General features: G+C 38.8%; 1 protein-coding gene across 1 annotated transcript; it reads left to right on the top strand.

Moving 5' to 3' along the window:
• The first annotated feature begins 489 nt into the window (after positions 1 to 489).
• On the top strand, positions 490 to 18,849 carry fmnl1a (formin-like 1a). The gene is made up of 25 exons (XM_039824034.1): positions 490 to 675; positions 4,197 to 4,280; positions 4,689 to 4,775; positions 4,872 to 4,945; positions 5,663 to 5,746; positions 5,852 to 5,995; positions 10,408 to 10,516; positions 10,834 to 10,910; positions 10,990 to 11,083; positions 11,441 to 11,515; positions 11,627 to 11,737; positions 14,255 to 14,404; positions 14,496 to 14,597; positions 15,400 to 15,967; positions 16,082 to 16,206; positions 16,346 to 16,548; positions 16,653 to 16,887; positions 16,984 to 17,052; positions 17,135 to 17,215; positions 17,504 to 17,633; positions 17,725 to 17,888; positions 17,974 to 18,075; positions 18,160 to 18,255; positions 18,500 to 18,614; positions 18,712 to 18,849. The coding sequence occupies exons 1-25, from the start codon at positions 490 to 492 to the stop codon at positions 18,774 to 18,776; spliced, it is 3,330 nt and encodes a 1,109-aa protein (XP_039679968.1). The 3' UTR covers positions 18,777 to 18,849.
• Positions 18,850 to 18,945: the final 96 nt, after the last annotated feature.

The following is an 18,945-nucleotide window of genomic DNA, read 5'->3' as shown; positions in this document are numbered from 1 at the left end:
TGCTCTTCTGCTTTTGTGCTTCTGTGGTTTCTGTCTGTGTTACAGAGTGTGTCATACTCCCCTCTCCTTCCTCTCACACGCAGCCCTCTGTACTCATTCACCAGAGGAGATCTCGGTCAACAAGTGTAGAGAAGCAGTGGAGAAGAGAGAGGTGGGTCATTTCTTAGAGCCCAACAGGCGCCAACAAGGCTTGTTACCTTATTCTCAAAGGTACTTGTAGAGGGACAGGGACAGTTGATGAGAGGACAGACATGACGACGAACTACCTTCTTTCTTTACCCACCCTGTCTTTAGGACCAAGGCAGATTCAGTAGACCAGAGGCTTGATGTCCGTCTCCCTGAAGGCCTAAAGACTTGGTTTGATTTAGGCCTGCTTGTTCTTATCATTCAGAGTGATAACTTTTTGTCACTCTGTTTTGGAATACAACGATTTCTCAGGAGAAAGGGTTTGTGTAAAGCTTACTCCTGGATTACTTGTGGAGATTTGTGATGGGGAATGCGGCTGCAGGGGGCTTGGAGCAGGAACAGGCTGAGGGCCGAGAGGCCAGCAACTCAGTCGGTGGAGCTTTAGGAATGAGTGACCCCACTCCAACCTTGCAGAAGAAGCAGACGGCTCCCCCAAAACTACCCATGCCCCCAGAGGAGGAGCTGGAGCAGCGCTTCAATGTGGTGCTGGTGAGTGGCTGCACAGGAGACATGAAGGCACACACCCTTACTGCACATGGTAACAGAGACTATGCACTTAGTGTATTTCCTATGGCAGTTAAGGTTTTGTATTAGAGGCTGAATGTAAAGTCTGTGAGAATTATGCAGGTGCAAATGATTCAGAGGCACATAACAAAAACAAGTTGTTTTAAGTAGCTTATGTGTTCTGAGTCCTGTTGTGAAAACTTAACCTCTGTGACTGATTTATGCTGCCAAAACTATTTTAACTAAATACCAACTGGATATATGATGTCAGCCTTTTCCAGTTTGTTGTCTCACAATCAGTCTAATCTAGTCTCTAATCTGAATCTAAATCCAGAGGCCAATTTGTCTGGTGGGTCCAGAGAGCCACATTTAGCAAAATACCAGCTTTAAATGTGATCCAGCAAAGACGTAGTCTTCCCAATCATATTTGCACAAATGTCATCAGTAAGTGCTCCATTCAAAGCAGGGATATCACAATAAAAACAATGTTATCAACAAGTTGCTAAATTCAAGTACTTCTTGACTATACAGTTAGATTTGAAAAAAATGTCAGGGTAGGAACAGGGTGGTATAGTGCATGCTCGAGTGGCTAGCCAAGAGGAAGTTGAGCAACATATTTACAAGGGTGAGACCATAAGACCGGAAAGCAACTGTTCCACCACTCTTTCAACAGTCTTACAACAAGTTGAAAAACACAACACCTCATTATAAACACTTTTACTTACTTTTGTATTTGAGGCACTATTAAGAATAACACATCAACACATTTGTTTAGTATCAAAGATGCTGAAGCATTTACATCTTGAAATAAACAACAAAAATCATGTTAATGAACATAAAAGTGAACTGAAGACAAACAAGACTATAAACTGTGACGTCATGCTGACACACTGCAGCCTGCAGCTGCTTCATTAACATCATTAACTAATTAATCATCACTTTGTCTCACGTTTTACACCTAAATGGGCTTCATTCACCCCATGGTAATATCTTTGCTGCTGTTGTTGTTGTTGTTGTTGTTGTTGTTGTTGTTTCTGTCAGTGTTGCAAAAGCAAAACAAAAACTTGAAATCCATAAATAAAACATTAAAAAAAGAAAATTAGACTTTCCCTTTACATTGAGAGTTAGTTGGTAATAGGTAATGACACTTTTATTTATTTAGGATGAAGGAAAGCAAGACTTTTTTTTGCCAATGACAACTGTGGCGTTTGTTGTTACTAAAATGAAAAATTATCAAATAGGTTTTGAAGGTTTTTCATTTTTAAATTTTTTTTCCAAACTCTTAGCAAACATAAAATCCTAACGTCATTCAAATGTTCCAATGAAATTCTGTATCCTATCTCAAAATGACTGAAAAAAAGTTGAATTTTCAAGGCCTAGGAGAGTCATGATCACAGTCTTGTTTGAAACTGACAATGTATACATTACGTTAAAATGTGGGTGTGACTATTTCACATAAATTGACAAATGAGTATGGAAATGTCGTCATGTGAGAAAACATGAATACGTAGTGTGGCTTTAGTGTTAACTATTTCATAATACCCATGTGACACATTTTGCTGAGAAACAGAGGCCTGTGCCATTTCATGCCTACAAAGTCCTCACAGGCATTGCATGAAAGTATGTCCCCACTTCCTCTTTTAGCAAAATACTTTCAATGTGAATTTCAGAGACGCTTCACCTTCCTTTATTGTGAAAATTCAGGATTTAATATTTGCGTAACTAGCTCTACAAAGAAATGAGAAGTGCATGACATTGTATCTGAACTGAGTGAATTTATACTTGTGTTCATGTGTGTCTTTTTACTTCTTTTTTGGAAAGTGTTGTACCACAAAACCCACAAAGCAACCCCTCCCTTACCCCACCAAGGATGAAACTCTAACTCCCCAACAGAAAGGCAACCGCCTGTTTCCGTTCTTACTTCTCTTTGTTTGTTTTTTCAAGGTGTGAAAAAAAAAACTAAGCAACACCCAGTATCAACAGAAACAATGTTTGGTCTCGTATAAAGTACTTCAAAGAAATACTTGAGTAAAAGTACAAGTATCTTACCATAAAAGGACTTTGGTAGAAGTTAAAGTCTCCTTTTAGAATATTACTTGAGTAAAAGTCATAATGTATCTGATATTTACAGTACTTAAGTATCAAAAGTAATTCTCTGATAATAAATGCACCAGGGGCTTCTATGACGTTATCAGTCATTATACTTCCTCCTCTTCTTCTTTAGTTTTGGCCTATGTTTTTTTTTTTTTTTTTACCGCTTGGCAACAAATAGGCATTAGGTCACCAACTGGAATGGAGCGTGCATTATCTTTGCAATTTAGGAGCAAAGATTCGCCAAACCTGCTTTTTTCCAGTGTAACAAATTTCTTCTGATTTTATTTTGTAGTAACAAGTAACTAAGATGCTTAGGGGAAATGTAGTGGAGTAAAAGTAAACATTTTATTTAGGAAATGCAGTGGGGTAAAAGTAATAGTTTCTGGAAATATAAATAATGAGTAAAAGTACAGATACGTGAAAATTCTACTTAAGTACAGTAGTGAAGTATTTGTACTTTGTTACATTACAACACTGCTTGTCAGTTAATCCTCACTGTGTTTGGAGTATTGGATCAGGTGCATAACCAGTTGTGTAGATTTCAGCAGTGCTGTAAAGGAAAATTGCATTAAAAAAACAACTAAATCAGTGACCAAAGAAAGCGCTAGAACTATGTAATTCATGCTCCAATGAATATTTCAAGGATCTTGCCCTTTAATATATTTTTTCTCCACTTAAACTCCCCAATTAGGTTCTGAATCATTTGGGTTCATTACATCATTCAGTTCTTAAGCCATTTGAATGGGAGGGAATAACCTTTATTTCAAAAGTCAAACATTTCACTGTAGGTTGAGGTCGAAGTGAAACTACCCTTTTTGGGCATTATGTTTTTTATTATGAGTCACAGAGTTGTGGAGGTGGGGGGTTCTTGATCTGTGTTAAACAGAAATATGTTGTAATGATAAGATAAAATGTCAATTTTGTTAGAAATTCTATATAAATAATTCTAATATTTAAACCTTGATCATGAATAAAATAGTAAAGAAACACAAAAAAATAGTAGTGGAGGGAGTTTTCTTAATTTTTATATGTGCCCTGTTTAATCATCTTTATTAAAGGTTGGCGTGCAGTGTACAATTTGATATATCATCATCACGCCCTCAAAAATATGTATTTTCTGAGGTACATGGTACCTCCTGACAACCACCATTGTACATACATACAGTACGTGTAAACACTGAGTCATCTGTGCTTCCGGCAGGTAGTTGAACACCCTTCAGAAAGTGCGTTTGTGGTTTGGTTGATTTGAATATTGTTGCATAAGCAGGAAAGATGTTTTTATTGTATATGTTGTATAATTGTGCACCGAATGACACTGGAGGTGTTACATTGAATTGTAGAACATACAACATTTATTTGACCACTTCAGATTCTTTAAATTGAACCAACCTTTCTTTTTGTCTCTCTTTCAGAGCTACATGAACTTGCCTCCAGACAAACTGGAGCTGTTGAGTCAGTATGACAATGAAAAGAAGTGGGAATTAGTCTGTGATCAGGTAAGACCTTTTTTTCATTGATGATGAGCTGGTTTCCCAATTAACCCTCAACATACTACTGATATGTCGTCAAACCCAGTGTGATTCTTGCACCTGCGGCTTCTCTGGGACAGAGTTGACACAAAGTACATAAATACCCAAAGTGTATATGTGGTAAAGAGCAGGGTGCAGTGTGAAAACCTTGCAGCACAGTTTCTGTGGTGGCAACTGATGGCGTCGGCATGGAAACAGAGAGCGGTTTGTGTCTGTTGTGTTAACTAGCACAGGCAATAATAGCTTTTCAGATGCTGTGTGCTGGTAAATGTGTTTTCCATCCAGTCATCTTTTAGGGTTGCTGATAAAATGAACTCTACTATTAAAAACTACTATAAAAAACTACTATTGACTCTGTGAGTCCTTCTTCCCCAGGAGCGTTTCCAGGTAAAGAGCCCTGCGTCCACTTACCTGGCTAAAATCAAGAGTTTCTACCAGGATCAAGGAGGGGTGTCTCTCAGGGTCAGTGTGAAGCATCACCTTCCTTTCATATTTGACACGTTCTAATTTTCCAACTGCGCAATGATGTCTTGATCCTCACCTCTTCTGCTTCTTTAGCTGAAGAAAAGGATTCAAGATGCCACTAAAGTCCTTAAGGATTTGGAGATATCACTTCGCACCAATCACATTGGGTGAGCATTAGCAAATAAAGTTATTATAACGTTATTGCCGCCAGCTGTCAATCCGTGGAATTGGTTGTGAAACCGATGGCAGAAATGTGTTTTGGGTTGCCAATGTGCTCAGGTGCATGCGTTTTCATGCCTGTGGACTTTAGAAACAAAACGACAAAAGCATTGCTTGATGGCACTACTAGTGGTCAAGAACTCCACAGGGTACCTTTAAGATAGATGCTGAAGAAGTTTCCAATCATTGATGTCATTATTATTATTAAGGGTCAGTTTAAGTTCACTGAGCATTCAACAGTTAACTTTTGTTGAACACCAGTCACTGTATCCACAAGACACAATAACAGGATAATAGTTTAAAATGTAGCAGACCACCAGTGGCACTTAAAGTTAGCAAACTGCCTCAGTAATGGCAGTTACACAACAATAACTATCTAACGTTTTCTAGCATTAGCCACCATAAGCTGCTGGTCACACCAGACCAAGTACGTAAGGTTGAAGCAGTTGAGTTTATTCATTTGAGCAAGAAAAGGAAAAAGGAAATGCTGAAATCATGCGCAATTCAGCATTTCCTTTGAAAAAGCTAGATTGTGTTATTTCTTCTTTCTAAATTTACACACTCCTGCTTTAAGCCGAATCTGAACGCAGAATCTATGATAACAAACCATTTCTCTATCAGTGTATCATCCCCCATTCTTTATTTTATTGTGGGTCTTTTTGTAGATGGGCCCAAGATTTTCTTAACGAGCAGAACAAAGGTTTGGATGTTCTGGTGGAATACCTGTCCCATGCACAAAGCGACGCCTCGTAAGTACAGGCACGGTGTGAAAAACTCTCTCAGAAACTGATAATGCTCTTACAATGTCTTGCAAATGTATCACCATGGATGTTTATTTTGTATAATCTCTGTAGGTTTTATGTGGAGAGTGTTGAAAATGGTGGCAGCTTGTCAGAAAGAGGAAAGCCAGCAGATAGGGCGATGGAGGACTTGACCAAAAGCTCCAGTGGCTCCCACTCACATGGGATGACCAGAGCTGCTCGTGCACTGACTGTAAGGTAAGAAGCTCCAGACATGAACGGTTTTAGAGGTACAGCAGCTACAGAGTTTCAGACCCAGAGATGTTCTCTCTCTCTCTCTCTCTCTCTCTCTCTATATATATATATATATATATATATATATATATATATATATATACAGTATATATATATATATATATATATATATATATACATACATGATGCACACTACATCATGAAGAGAAACTTTCAGCTTATACAGTTGCACATATAGTCAGTTTCAGACCCAGAGATGTTCTATATATATATATATATATATGGGTGATTCTTTAACTATGGTACTTTTCTTGTCCCCGGGTAAAATAATAAAAACTAAAAAACATTTCTTCTTTTTTGTTTTTGTCACAATTACTTCACCCTAAGGGGAACTTACAAAAAATTTATCATGGCTCAATTATTCTTTTTATTATATAATATGAGGCCTTTTATGCATGGTTTTTACTGTTTTCCCTCTGTCCCTAAGCCAGACTTTGCATCTTCAACCTCACTTAATTCTAAATTAAATATTTAAATAATGTAGATTTCAAGTACAAATGATAAAATAATGTCTATTTAAATTATACATAATATATATTGCGATATTTTCTTCACATTTTCTTATATTTTTCATAAGTAGAACCCTTGTCCCTTGGGTTTACTGTCATTTCCACCACGCTGTACAAAGTAGAATCCTGGGATCATTGTTTTAGGTTTGTACTTAGTAACCATAGCAACAGAAACTCCACAGTGGAACACATGGCTGGATGAAATGGTGTCGTGTACAGGGGGTAATAAAAAGTAGAAAAATCAAGGTAAATATGAGTAAAACTGAGAGTATGTTTATTGGTCGTCATTTCCAAACAGCTCATATTTCACATGGATGTAAAAATAACTGGATAAATTTAATTTAATAATGTGTCATTTGTGTATATTTAATGCCAACTCTAAAACTAATATTAGCAGGCTAACATAGCATGAGATTTTAGACAGAAAGGGGGGAAATGTCATTTCCACCACAGTCATTTCCACCACGGTGTTCATTGTGGTGGTAAAGACAGGTTGTGGTGGAAATGACATTGTTCATGCTAAACAGCAAATTATTTGGGCTATAATACTAAAACTAAAACATTTATATTCAAAAACAGTTAAATAAAACATAACTGAACCTCTGGCCCATATGCAAGTTTGACAGATACAGTATTTAGCAAATACAATGTCTATTTAGTCAGATTCAACTTGTTATTCCATATGATTACGTTTGACAATACATGGATTTACGACATAACACACATGACAGTAACGTATAAAGAGGTGATAGAATGATTATATAGGGTATTTCACACTGTTCCTTAAGGTCTCCTAATAGGGTATGTAACATGGGTTGGGCTGAAAATGTCCCAGGTGCTATTCTTTTGGCCCTTATGCATCCCTGTAGAATGTCTCTATTCAGAACGACAGCTTTTCTTCAAAATATGGTATGCGCCTGAAGATTTGGATGAGTTGCGCGCTGATTGGTTGAGGAACCACATACACATACATTGGAGACGAGACAGGAAGTCTAATATTTCAGACACTGCAAAGTTATACATTGTTTGTCTGCTATTTCGTTATTAAATTCACTTCTGAGACTTTTTTATGCGAGAAATCAACTATATGAAGCACATATATGGGCCGTTTTACGAAAATTGATGGCTAATTGCAAATTTGGTAAGATGTGGCTGACTTCAGGAGCTCCACACAGTCTGCCCCTGCTGGGCTTCATACCCAGGGGAAGTCTCCGTTTCTGGGTTACTGGACTAACGGGGCTCGGGGCTGGCTACCAGCTGCCAGAATAACTATTGTATATTTACAGTTTGAATTTCGTCACGGCATGTATATCACAGATACCCTAAGGTCTTACAAAGCTAACGCTTGTGTCTGATTTCAATTTTTTGTGAATTTGAGGGGTTTCGTTAGCTGCTAGTGTCCCTTCAATCCTATGGGTAAAGATCGCGGATAGCTGCAGGCCCTGGAGCTCTGTCAGGGCCTCGGCATTTGGTAGTCCAGTAACACAGAAACATTAACTTAGCGCGGGTATGGAGCACCGCGGGCTCCCGCCCGTGACGAAGATCCATCTGTGAAGATGGACACGCCGGGCGGCGGGGCAGCACCGGCCGCTGTCACGTTAGCCAGCTGAGCTCCTGCTGAACTCCGACAAAGTCGGACAAAATTTGCAATTAGCCACCAATTTTCATAAAACAGCACATATTGGACCTCTACATAGTTGATTTCTCACATAAAAAAGTATCAGAAGTGAATTTGTTATTAAATAGCAGACGAACAATGTATAAAATTTCTGAGATCTGCGTGACCTAGATTCAGAAGACTACCTGATCTCAGGTCAGTGGTGTAGTCTATGTAAATATTGGGGTGTGACAAAGACTAGAGACTAGAGCCAAATAAGGAGGAGCCACATAGTTGACGTCAACTATGAGCTTTGTTGGGATTCACCCGTTTTCAGCGGCAGTTTCAAATTGTGAGATTTTCATAGTAAAGGGGTGTCAATGGGATTTAGAGGTTCTAAGTATGTCCTATTTACCCACCAAACTGTTGTTATTCAACTATGACAAGGTAAAATCGGTATTGCATTCTATCACCCCTTTAAGTACAGAGTGTTTGCTGTGGTTCAGCGTAGGCATATAGCATATAAATTTGCAATTTCAAAATATATTGCCTATTTTATCTGTTATTCAACATTATATTCATATGGTTATATTTGCTCTAGTTTGCGCTAGTTCGTACTTAGTTTGCTGTAGTTCAGCATGTAGAAAACAGTGAAGAAATTATTTGCTGATTTTTAACATCAATTCATGTTTTTTCATTTTTTGGATTGCTTTTAATTTAAAAATATTGGTGATATGTTTTTGTTCACTAATGCTGTTGCTTATTGATTTGCTTTGGTTCACCACGTAGAGTAGAAGAAAAATAGTTTTTAATTGGACATTGCCTATCTATGTCATTTCCGCCACACACTGTCTCCTCCACCACGCCATGTCATTTCCACCACAACACATATTTTAAAGTAAAACATAAAAAACATACAATCAAACCAACTATATTCAGTGGTGTTGACAATTGTGCAGTTAAGGGTAAGATATGTGTATACACTGTAAGAAATACATGATTTTGAGCTATGATAAGTAAATGAAATGTTCCAGTGACCTAGTTTTAGGTGTAAATATTGTAAAATCTTTACAGTTAAATTTCTGAAAAATAAATAAATTACGAATTTGAACAGAGATGTGTGTGCTATTTAATCAAATATATTTATAACAGAAGATATTTAATTATTTTCTCTTAAAAACACATGTTTTGTTATGTGATGGAAATGACCGTTTTCTTGGACTGTCAGATAAAAATGGTAAAAAATATATATTATTCAATACAAATCAGCACAGCCAACTTCAGGGAAGGTTTCTAGACATATTGAGAAACCAACTGATACTAAAAAACTGTTTGTAGAAATGTTTTTATTTTCTGAAAATGTCTAGCTCAAAAAGTACCATAGTTGAAGAATTACCCATATATATATATATATATATATATATATATATATATATATATATATATATATATATATATACACACACACACACACACACACATACATACATACATGATGCACACTACATCATGAACTCTTATTAAAGAGAAACTTTCAGCTTATACAGTTGCACATATAGTCAGAAAATAGAATTATGCAAGGCAGAAGTGGTGTGGTGGTGGCTTATTGTAGTGCAACAGAGGTGACCAGATGCCATGTCATTCTATTATTAGAGGTGCTGAATTGTGTCAAACTGATCCTCATCTATTTCTATTTTGAATATTTAGGTGAGGTCCAACTCTAACCAATCTTCTTTATTGATACAAATGCTCTCATAAATAGTGAAACCCCTGATTGACCAACCAACCACAGAAGATTTGTATCTCTGTAAAATATTAAACAAAGTGTGCAGCAGGCTAAATGTCTTTTTTTTTAACTCAATCAATAGGCCTTCATTTATTTATTGTATAGCATTCGGTTTTTGCTGCCCTTCTTATTCAAGTTCATGGCCATCTTATTGCTAGATAGCAGTTCCTCTTGAAACTGAGACATTGCAACCATGATGAATACCTCCATTTCTCACACCATCATTCATTCTTATCCTTTGCTCATTTGCTGAGTATTTTATTCTTTATGTTCCTTTCCACATGGTGCCACATTTCAGCTGTCAGACAGACACAGCAGATGTCCAAAACAATGCTGGAAGTCGTTATAATTGGCCAGCTGTGCTGTTCAGGGCCTCAACTTCAAACCATTTGCATATACAGTAGCTTCTCTTCTCTTTAAGCATTCCTTAAATTTGTCTTTATACATGTTTATCCCTCTACAGAATAAGCTCCACTCTGGGGAACAAGATGCATAAGAAGTCCCATTCATCCAGCCAGAGAGATGATGTACATGTGTGCATAATGTGCCTGCGAGCCATCATGAACTACCAGGTAGAACCTGAACATACTCATGCTTTCCCTATGGTTCAAAAACAGTCACTTATCTCATGGTCATAAAAACCATACCTTACCGTATATTCTATACCAAGAAAACATTTTTGCGAGTGGGCTGACATAAATCCACTTTTTTTCCACTGCTGTTTAACTTAGCTTGTTTGAAGTTAAACATTATTTAAAATTAAATTAGATGTTTGATTTAATGTATTATAAAAAGCTTCTCAAACTTAACACAAAGACTATTTCTGCATATTTTAGCACACCAGCTCTCTAGGGAGGAGCAGCTGTTTATGCTTTCCTTCTGCTTTCAGTCTGGTTTTAACTTGGTGATGACTCACCCACGCTGTGTGAATGAGATCACCCTCAGTCTCAACAGCAGGAATCCCAGGTGAGTGTATTTGTGTGAGACAAAGTGTGTGTTATCTGTCTGCCTGTATCCATATCTAACCCCTCCTATGCTGCAACAGGACCAAAGCCCTCGTGTTGGAGTTGCTGGCTGCAGTGTGTCTTGTCAGAGGAGGGCATGACATCATTCTGGCTGCTTTTGACAACTTCAGAGAGGTGAAATAAGTTTATTTGTAATTTTACTACATTGCGAGGGTCTCATTTGACTTTAACCATTTCTCTTTCAGTCATACTGTTGTTCTAGACTTCCCCTCTTTGATTATTCATCTTATGACTGACACTATCCACCCATCACATGCACTGTGGTCCTACTTTTAGCACATGTAGAGCAGTCATGCAGCAGTGTGTAATTGCAAGCACAGTGCAAGAGTAAGAAATTTGCCGTATTTGTGTAGCTGAGATCAGCTACAACATGTAATTGATATAACTCATTTTGCATTGGTGCCCCCAATTCGCACCCATTTGAGGCAACAATTAAAATGCATTTTCAGATAAGTTTCTATTTCTTCTCAGGTGAGCAGAGAAAAGAACCGCTTTGAAAAGTTGATGGAGTACTTCACCAATGACGACAGCAACATTGACTTCATGGTAGGTCCACAAATGTATTACCTACACCCTTGGCTGACTGATTAACAGATAAAGGGACTTTGAAAATTGTGGATGTCCTTGAGAATTAATTGTCATTGTGTCTGTCTCCAGGTGGCTTGCATGCAGTTTATAAACATTGTGGTCCATTCAGTGGAGAACATGAATTTCCGTGTTCATCTCCAGTTCGAGTTCACTCACCTTGGGTTAGACAAGTATCTCGGGGTGAGTATGCATACAAATCTCAGTGGTCAGTGTAAATGGCATGTGGAGCATTTAGCAGCTACAGTAAAAAGCCAGATATTTTCCTCAGGAGTTGGTAGAGACCAAAAACAAAGCGAAAACAGAGTGAATATTAGTGATCAGAAACAAATTAATGCTAATGTTGCTCCATAATGCCTGGATGTGTAAATAAGCAACTGTTTTCTAAAGTTTCTAAGTTTCTTTTCTAAGTTCACCATATGAACTTAAAGCTGCTGATATGGCAATATTGTGTTCACAACTTGATTCCATTGCCTGCAGGTGGTAAAAAAATGCAGGTTTAAATACATGAAATATCTATATGCTGCAATTCACATAACATGTATGCATTCACGTGTAATAATTTTGTTGTAGTTAGTTGAGATGGAGCTAATTTTAACTGCATGCTTCATACACGGCTTGGTGGTTTACCCTGTAACAATGCGTCAGATATTTTAAGATTATCATCGTTTTGTGTCTTCATCTAAAAAGTAATTAGTTCATCTGCAGGCAGAGCAGGCATGGACTCATGGATACCTCAAAACAATTCCTATTACAGAAAATGTATTACATCTAATGCTGGAAATATAGGATTATGGAAAAAATCATAACAACAAAGACAAAGACCAAAGACCCTCCAGGGTAAACATGCAGTATACTTTTAAAAAAGCGGAGCAGGTGGAGGCTGGAAGGGAAAGGCTCTTTAGGTATCTCACCAAAATGTAGAAGTGCTCATGTTATGCAAAACCAGTGTTTTTAACTACCCTAGCAGCACAGCTCTGGGGATGGCATTGTTGGTTGGCCAGTTTCAGGGGTGGAAGAAGTACTCAGATCCTTTACTATTAAAAGTAGCAATACCACAGTGTGAAATTACTGTTACAAGTAAAAGTCCAGCATTAAAAATGTTACTTAAAAAAAAGTATTAAAGTATGAGCATCAGCATATACTTAAAGTATCAAAAATGAAAGTACTCATTTTGCAGAATGTCCCATTTCAGAATTTCCACTTATTGTACTTATGCGTTTGTAGTACTGTATTTCCTCAATGCACACTTTTTTTCACAATTTTTTCTAAGCTGGCATTATGAAATTAGTTAAGTTCAGGTGTAAAAAGAAATGCTAAATAAATCTAGGCCGAATGGCCCATTCGGCCTAGATTTATTTAGCATTTATTTTTCAGTAAACTATATATACACATATATATATATATATATATATATATATATATATATATATACATATATATATATATATATATATATATATTTTTTTTTAAGATTATTTTTGGGCTTTTGTTGACTTTATTGGATAGGACAGCTTAAGACAGGGAAGTGGGCGAGAGAGGTGGATGACATGCAGCAAAGGGCCACAGATCGGAATTGAACCTAGGCCGCTGCAGTAAGGACTAAGCCTTGGTACATGGGGCGCACGCTCAACCAGGTGAGCTACCAGGGTGCCTCAGTAAAATATTTTTTATACAAGAAGCCACTTCATGTGGGAGACCTAAGAGAATATTAAAAAACCCATTGTGTTTTGTCCTACCTCAGGTAGGGGTATCTCTAAAACTAAAGCACTAGGGGGAGGCAGAGGAACATTTTTTTTTCCAATGATCATCTGTCTCATGTAGTACTGTTAGGTTATAGTGACAGTTTCAACAAATGTTACAAAAGGTTATCTTTCTAGGTATAAGTTACCTACTGAACAAAGCAACTTATGGTGTCTAGCTGGTCCATTCTAAAGCTCATTCTCTTCCTCATTTAATAGGATGTTGCTGCTGCATGCTCATCCAGTTTCCCTTTACTTTTTGCTGATGACAACCTATTCATATCACATAACTTCCCTACTTTGATACAAGGAAAATGTTGGTTTTGATAAAATGTCTAAATGATTCTAAGATTGTCTCTCTATGTCAAAAACATCTAACAGTATGAAACAATTAGACTATGAATCAATTAGTCTATCTACTAAAAATTAAGACGCAACTATTTTGATAATCGTAAAATCATTTGAATAATTTTTAAAGCAGAAATGCAAAGACTGTGCTGGTTCTAGCTCCTTAAATGTTTTTTTCTTTTATTCATAAAATTGTAAATTTGAATAACTTTGGGTTTTGGACTGTTGATCGAACAAGATATTTGAATTTGTGACCTTGAGCTCTGGGAAACTGAAACACAATTTTCAAACATTTTACAGACAAAAAAAAAATTATTTGGTAAATCAATAATAAAAAAAAATTCAAGTTGCAGCCCTAAACCATAAGGTAAATGAAAATCTGTGTTCATCAGACTTTTGCTGAAACTTATATCTCACATACGTTTCTGTAATTTATTTTAATTTATTTTCTGTCATTTTAAATATCATCTTCTTCTATAAATCTTTATTTAAAAGTTAACCTGAATCAATCCCTATGCCATATGCACATTATTACTTTAAACATGGATCATATTATTCTTTATCATACTTATACTTAATATGTCATTATTTTTTGGTATTTGTGTGTTAGCATCTGAAGCAAACCGAGAGCGAGAAGCTACAGGTTCAGATCCAGGCCTACCTGGACAATGTGTTAGATGTTGGAGCCCTGCTGGAGGATGCTGAGAGCAGAGGAGGGGTGCTGGAGCATGTGGACGAACTGCAGGAACACAACGTAGAGGTCAGCCACAAGTGAAACAAAAATAGGAATCTCGGTGAACAAAAAGACGCTTTGATGTTGTGATGTTAAAGCAATGTTGTCTGTGTTGCAGCTGAGTGCCCGGCTTCAGGAGATTGAGAAGCAGACTGCAGAGAGAATGTCTGAACTTGAGACTCAGCTCCTGCAGGCCACCAAGGAGACTGAGCTGCTCAAAGTAAGTGCTGCTCCATGACATGTACAACGTTTAATACGATTAATTAGCCAGGCAAGGTGTGTCATTCCACCGTGATTAGTTATAATGAGGTCAAAAGAGTGGCAGTTCACTTTATTTTAATCATCTTAATATGAAATCAAAATCTAACCATCTACAATATGAAATAAGAAAGATGAGAGTGATTCCAATCCAAATCTGTAACTGACCTTGCATTTCTAGCTCTGTTAGCAGCCTTGGCTCTTGCGATTGCAATGCCAGTCTCTCGGTCAGTCTGTTGTTCCAGACTGAAATATCCCAACAATAATTTGACAGATTGTGATTCGTGGTTCCAAGAGGATGAATACTAACTACTTTGGTTATCCCATGATCCTCTAGTGCCACCATCAGGTTAACATTTTTGGTTTAGAGTAAAATAATTGTAATAATAATTAGTAATAATTATTTAAGTAAAGTAATAACTTTTTGTCTAGCACCACCACAAGGTCAACATTTTATTTTGTTCCAATCTTTCGGTTTTTGTCCAAATTCCTGCAAAACAAATGATATTCCCATCAGCCTCAGCTGTAGCCTACTTTGTGTGTTGTGCTGATTAGCTAATGTTAGCATGCTAACACGCTAAACATTCCCTACTAAACATTAACATGTGAGCTTGCTGACATTAACATTTAGCTCAAAGCACCTCTACACAGTAGGGTATCACAGAGCCGCTAGCATGACTGTAGACTCTCACTCTTGTTTGAGAATATATATTTTCTTTGCGGAGATGAGCTGTGTTTCTATATTTGTATTTTGTGTCTAATAGGAAAGCCTGAGAGAGTCCTGTTCCCAGGTTAGTGCCTTGCAGCAGCGAGAACGGGAGCGCGAGCTTAACAGGGAGAGGGAGAGGGACAGGGAGCGTCTGAGCACCTCCGCCCCTCCGACTCCTTCAGAGCTGGAGCAGAAGCTCCAGGAGCTGCAGGACAAGGGGCTGATCCGACTGGGCCGCAGTGCCTCCGGAGCCCTGGACATCCAGGTTGTGCCTGTCACAGTGATCGAATACATCCAAGCCCCAGCTTCAGCCGCCCAGCCCAGTGCTCCGCACTCTGTCGCTGAGTCTGCTTCCCCACCACCCAGCCTTCCTGCCTCTGCTCCTCCGCCTGCCCCTCCCCCTCCTGGTGGTCCAGGGGCAGTTGCCGCTCCTCCTCCTCCTCCGCCTCCTCCACCTCCGCCTTCTCTAGGAGGTTGTGGTGCTGTGCCCCCACCTCCTCCTCCACCACCTCCCCCACCTGGTGCTGGACCTCCACCTCCACCTCCCCCGCCTGGTGTTGGACCTCCGCCCCCACCTGGTGCTGGACCCCCGCCCCCTCCTGGAGCACCAAACACTCAATCTGGTATGTGGTTGACAAAAAAATCTGAAAAGTACTGAAAACTGTCATGAGTTGGTAGCAATGGAACAGTAAAGATCTCTTTTTGGTCATTCCTCTTCTTTATTTTTGTTTCCATAGGGGTTAAGAGCAAGAAGCCCATTCAGACCAAGTTCAAGATGCCACTGTTTAACTGGCAGGCCTTAAAACCAAACCAGGTGACAGGCACCGTCTTCAACGAACTGGATGACGAGCAGGTCTTAGGGGTAAGAACATACAGCATCCATTTTTTTCACTTGCACTGTACAGTTCATGCTGTCAGAAAACTGCAGTGTGAAGATGTTTTTTTTTTATCCTGACCTTCACAGCTTCCTCTCTCTCTGTCTCTCATTCTGTCTACATCAGGAGTTGAACATGGATATGTTTGAGGACCAGTTTAAAACTAGGGCCCAGGGTAATCCAAAGGACCTGTCCACTATCAAAACGAAGGTGGTCCAGAAGATCCCCAGCAAGACGTCCTTGATTGACACCAACAAGGCTAAGAATCTGGCCATCACTTTACGCAAGGGGGGAATGAACCCGTCTGACATCTGCACCGCCATAGAGACGTATGTGCTTCATGGAAAATCAGTTGCATTGTTGACATTTCTGAGCTACTCTCCGCTCTCTCTTTTACACTAACTGGTGTGACTTTCACTACTCTTTTGTACAGGTATGACCAGCAGTCTTTGTCCATAGACTTCCTGGAATTACTCGAGCCCTTCATACCATCAGATTTTGAGACAAAGCTGCTGGTTAACTATGAAAAGGATGGCCGCCCGCTGGAGGAGCTGACTGATGAGGATCAATTTATTTTACGCTTTGGGAAGATTCCTCGTCTGAAGCAGAGAATAAGCACTCTCACTTTCATGGGCAACTTCCCAGATTCTGTCAAACGCCTGCAGCCGGTCAGTTTGTCAAATGCATTATAACTTGGGACTGAAAGAGACTGAGATGTAAGCTCTTAAACAGATGCACTGATTTTGTTTTCACTTCATCCATAGCAACTGAACTCCCTCATCGCTGCTTCCATGTCCATCAAGTCTTCAACCAAACTGAAAAAGATCTTAGAAGTAAGTAAAAGAGAATACGGCATGCCGATGTAGCTTCCAAATTTGTGATTTTGCAGAAGTGATCTCATGTGTTCCCCCTCAGATTGTTCTCGCCTTTGGCAACTATATGAACAGCAGTAAGAGGGGTGCAGCGTACGGTTTTCGGCTGCAGAGTCTGGACCTTGTAAGTAGCCTTTGTTTGTACATTTACTCTTTTACTTTAAAGAGAGACTTTGTCACTTTTGAAATTAGAACATATTCTTCCTTTTACAAATCAAGTTAAATCCATATGCAATAAAAATGAAATGAACCTTTTATCAAAACACTCGTGCTTTAAACCATTACAGCCTAATTTGGTCAGGTATGACCAGTAACACAATGGGAGCTAATTTTAGCAAACTTTAGATGCAAAAGTTACCCGTCTTAATTTAAGAAACCCTTTTTAACCAAATCAACTTTGTCAACATCTCAGCTGTTGGAGACAAAGTCAACTGACCGCTCGCAGACGCTACTTCACTTCATCACCAGTATCATCCAGGAAAAATACCCAGACTTGGTCAACTTCCACACTGAGATACACTTTGTAGACAAAGCAGCGCTTGGTAAATTCACACAAACAGTCAAGCTGTCCAATTGTGTGGCTTGTGATTTAAATTAGGAGTGGTGCTAAACTAATTTCTGTTTCTTTGCCAGTATCACTGGATGGCATTCTTCAGGATATCCGCTCATTAGAACGGGGAATGGAAATGACCAAAAAAGAATTTCTGGTGCAGGATGACAGCCCGGTGTTGAAAGAATTCATTAAAACCAACAGCGAGCAGCTGGACACTTTGATCACAGACAGCAAGACTGCACAGGTTAGCCTGCAATTCATTTGAAACTAAGACACAGCACCACATTATTACATGCTTTGACATATTGACTCTGCCTGTCTCCCTCCAGGAGGCATACGTCTCTGTGGTGGAGTATTTCGGAGAGAACCCCAAAACCACGCAGCCTTCTATGTTTTTCCCGATGTTTGGACGTTTGATAAAGGCCTATAAGGTGAGGATGTGTGGTGGGTTTTTATATTTATCCATTTCCATTGTTGCAATGCGTGTTAATCAATTACCGTGTGATTGAACACAGACAGCACAGCAAGAAATTGAGCAGAAAAAGAAAATGGAGAGTCAGAGCAGCGAGGAAAAAGTGTCATCATCTCCAGACAAGGCTGGGGTACAAAAGGTAAGATATGAAAGGTCCAGTCTTCAGAAATGATATATCAGAGATTTAATAACTGCCATTGTTTGTTTAATGGCTTATGTGTTATTGTAAAGGTGCAGTTTTCTCAGAAATACTTGCAACATGCAACATAAACCATCATCTAAAACAAATCTGTGACTAAAACCCATGACACTTAAACTCTAGGGGGTAGGAAATTCTAAATTTACTTTTAATTTCAAATGCTTTTATTTTTTGACCATGCTAGGGGCCTATGATGCCTAAGATGCCCCAGATGGACCTGATCGCAGAGCTGAAGAAGAGGCAGGTGAAACCGCAGGTACGCGAGGGGAAGGACGGCGCACTGGAGGACATCATCACAGGTATGGTAACGCCATGCTTCCTGGAGGAGTCACATAATTTGAGCACGCGTGTTGCATGTTTGATGTTTACGTGGCGGTCTTTAAACTCCTGCCTCAGATTTGAGGAACACACCGTACAGGCGGACAGATGGTCGACGGCCAGCCCAGCGCCAGGACACTTGAGCCCCTTCTGGTCGATGACTTTCTATAAATGTAACTGGAATCACACTCATGCATACAGACAGAAGAACACGCTTTAAAATGTACTGTATATACATTATATCAAAATATATAATTAGCCATATGGCAGTGTGTATTTTAACATTTTAGTGTGAATTTGTTGTGTAAATAG

The sequence above is a fragment of the Perca fluviatilis genome, chromosome 15 (assembly GCF_010015445.1).
Source record: "Perca fluviatilis chromosome 15, GENO_Pfluv_1.0, whole genome shotgun sequence".
NCBI lineage: Eukaryota > Metazoa > Chordata > Actinopteri > Perciformes > Percidae > Perca > Perca fluviatilis.
This window is presented reverse-complemented; position numbering and strand designations above follow the sequence as displayed.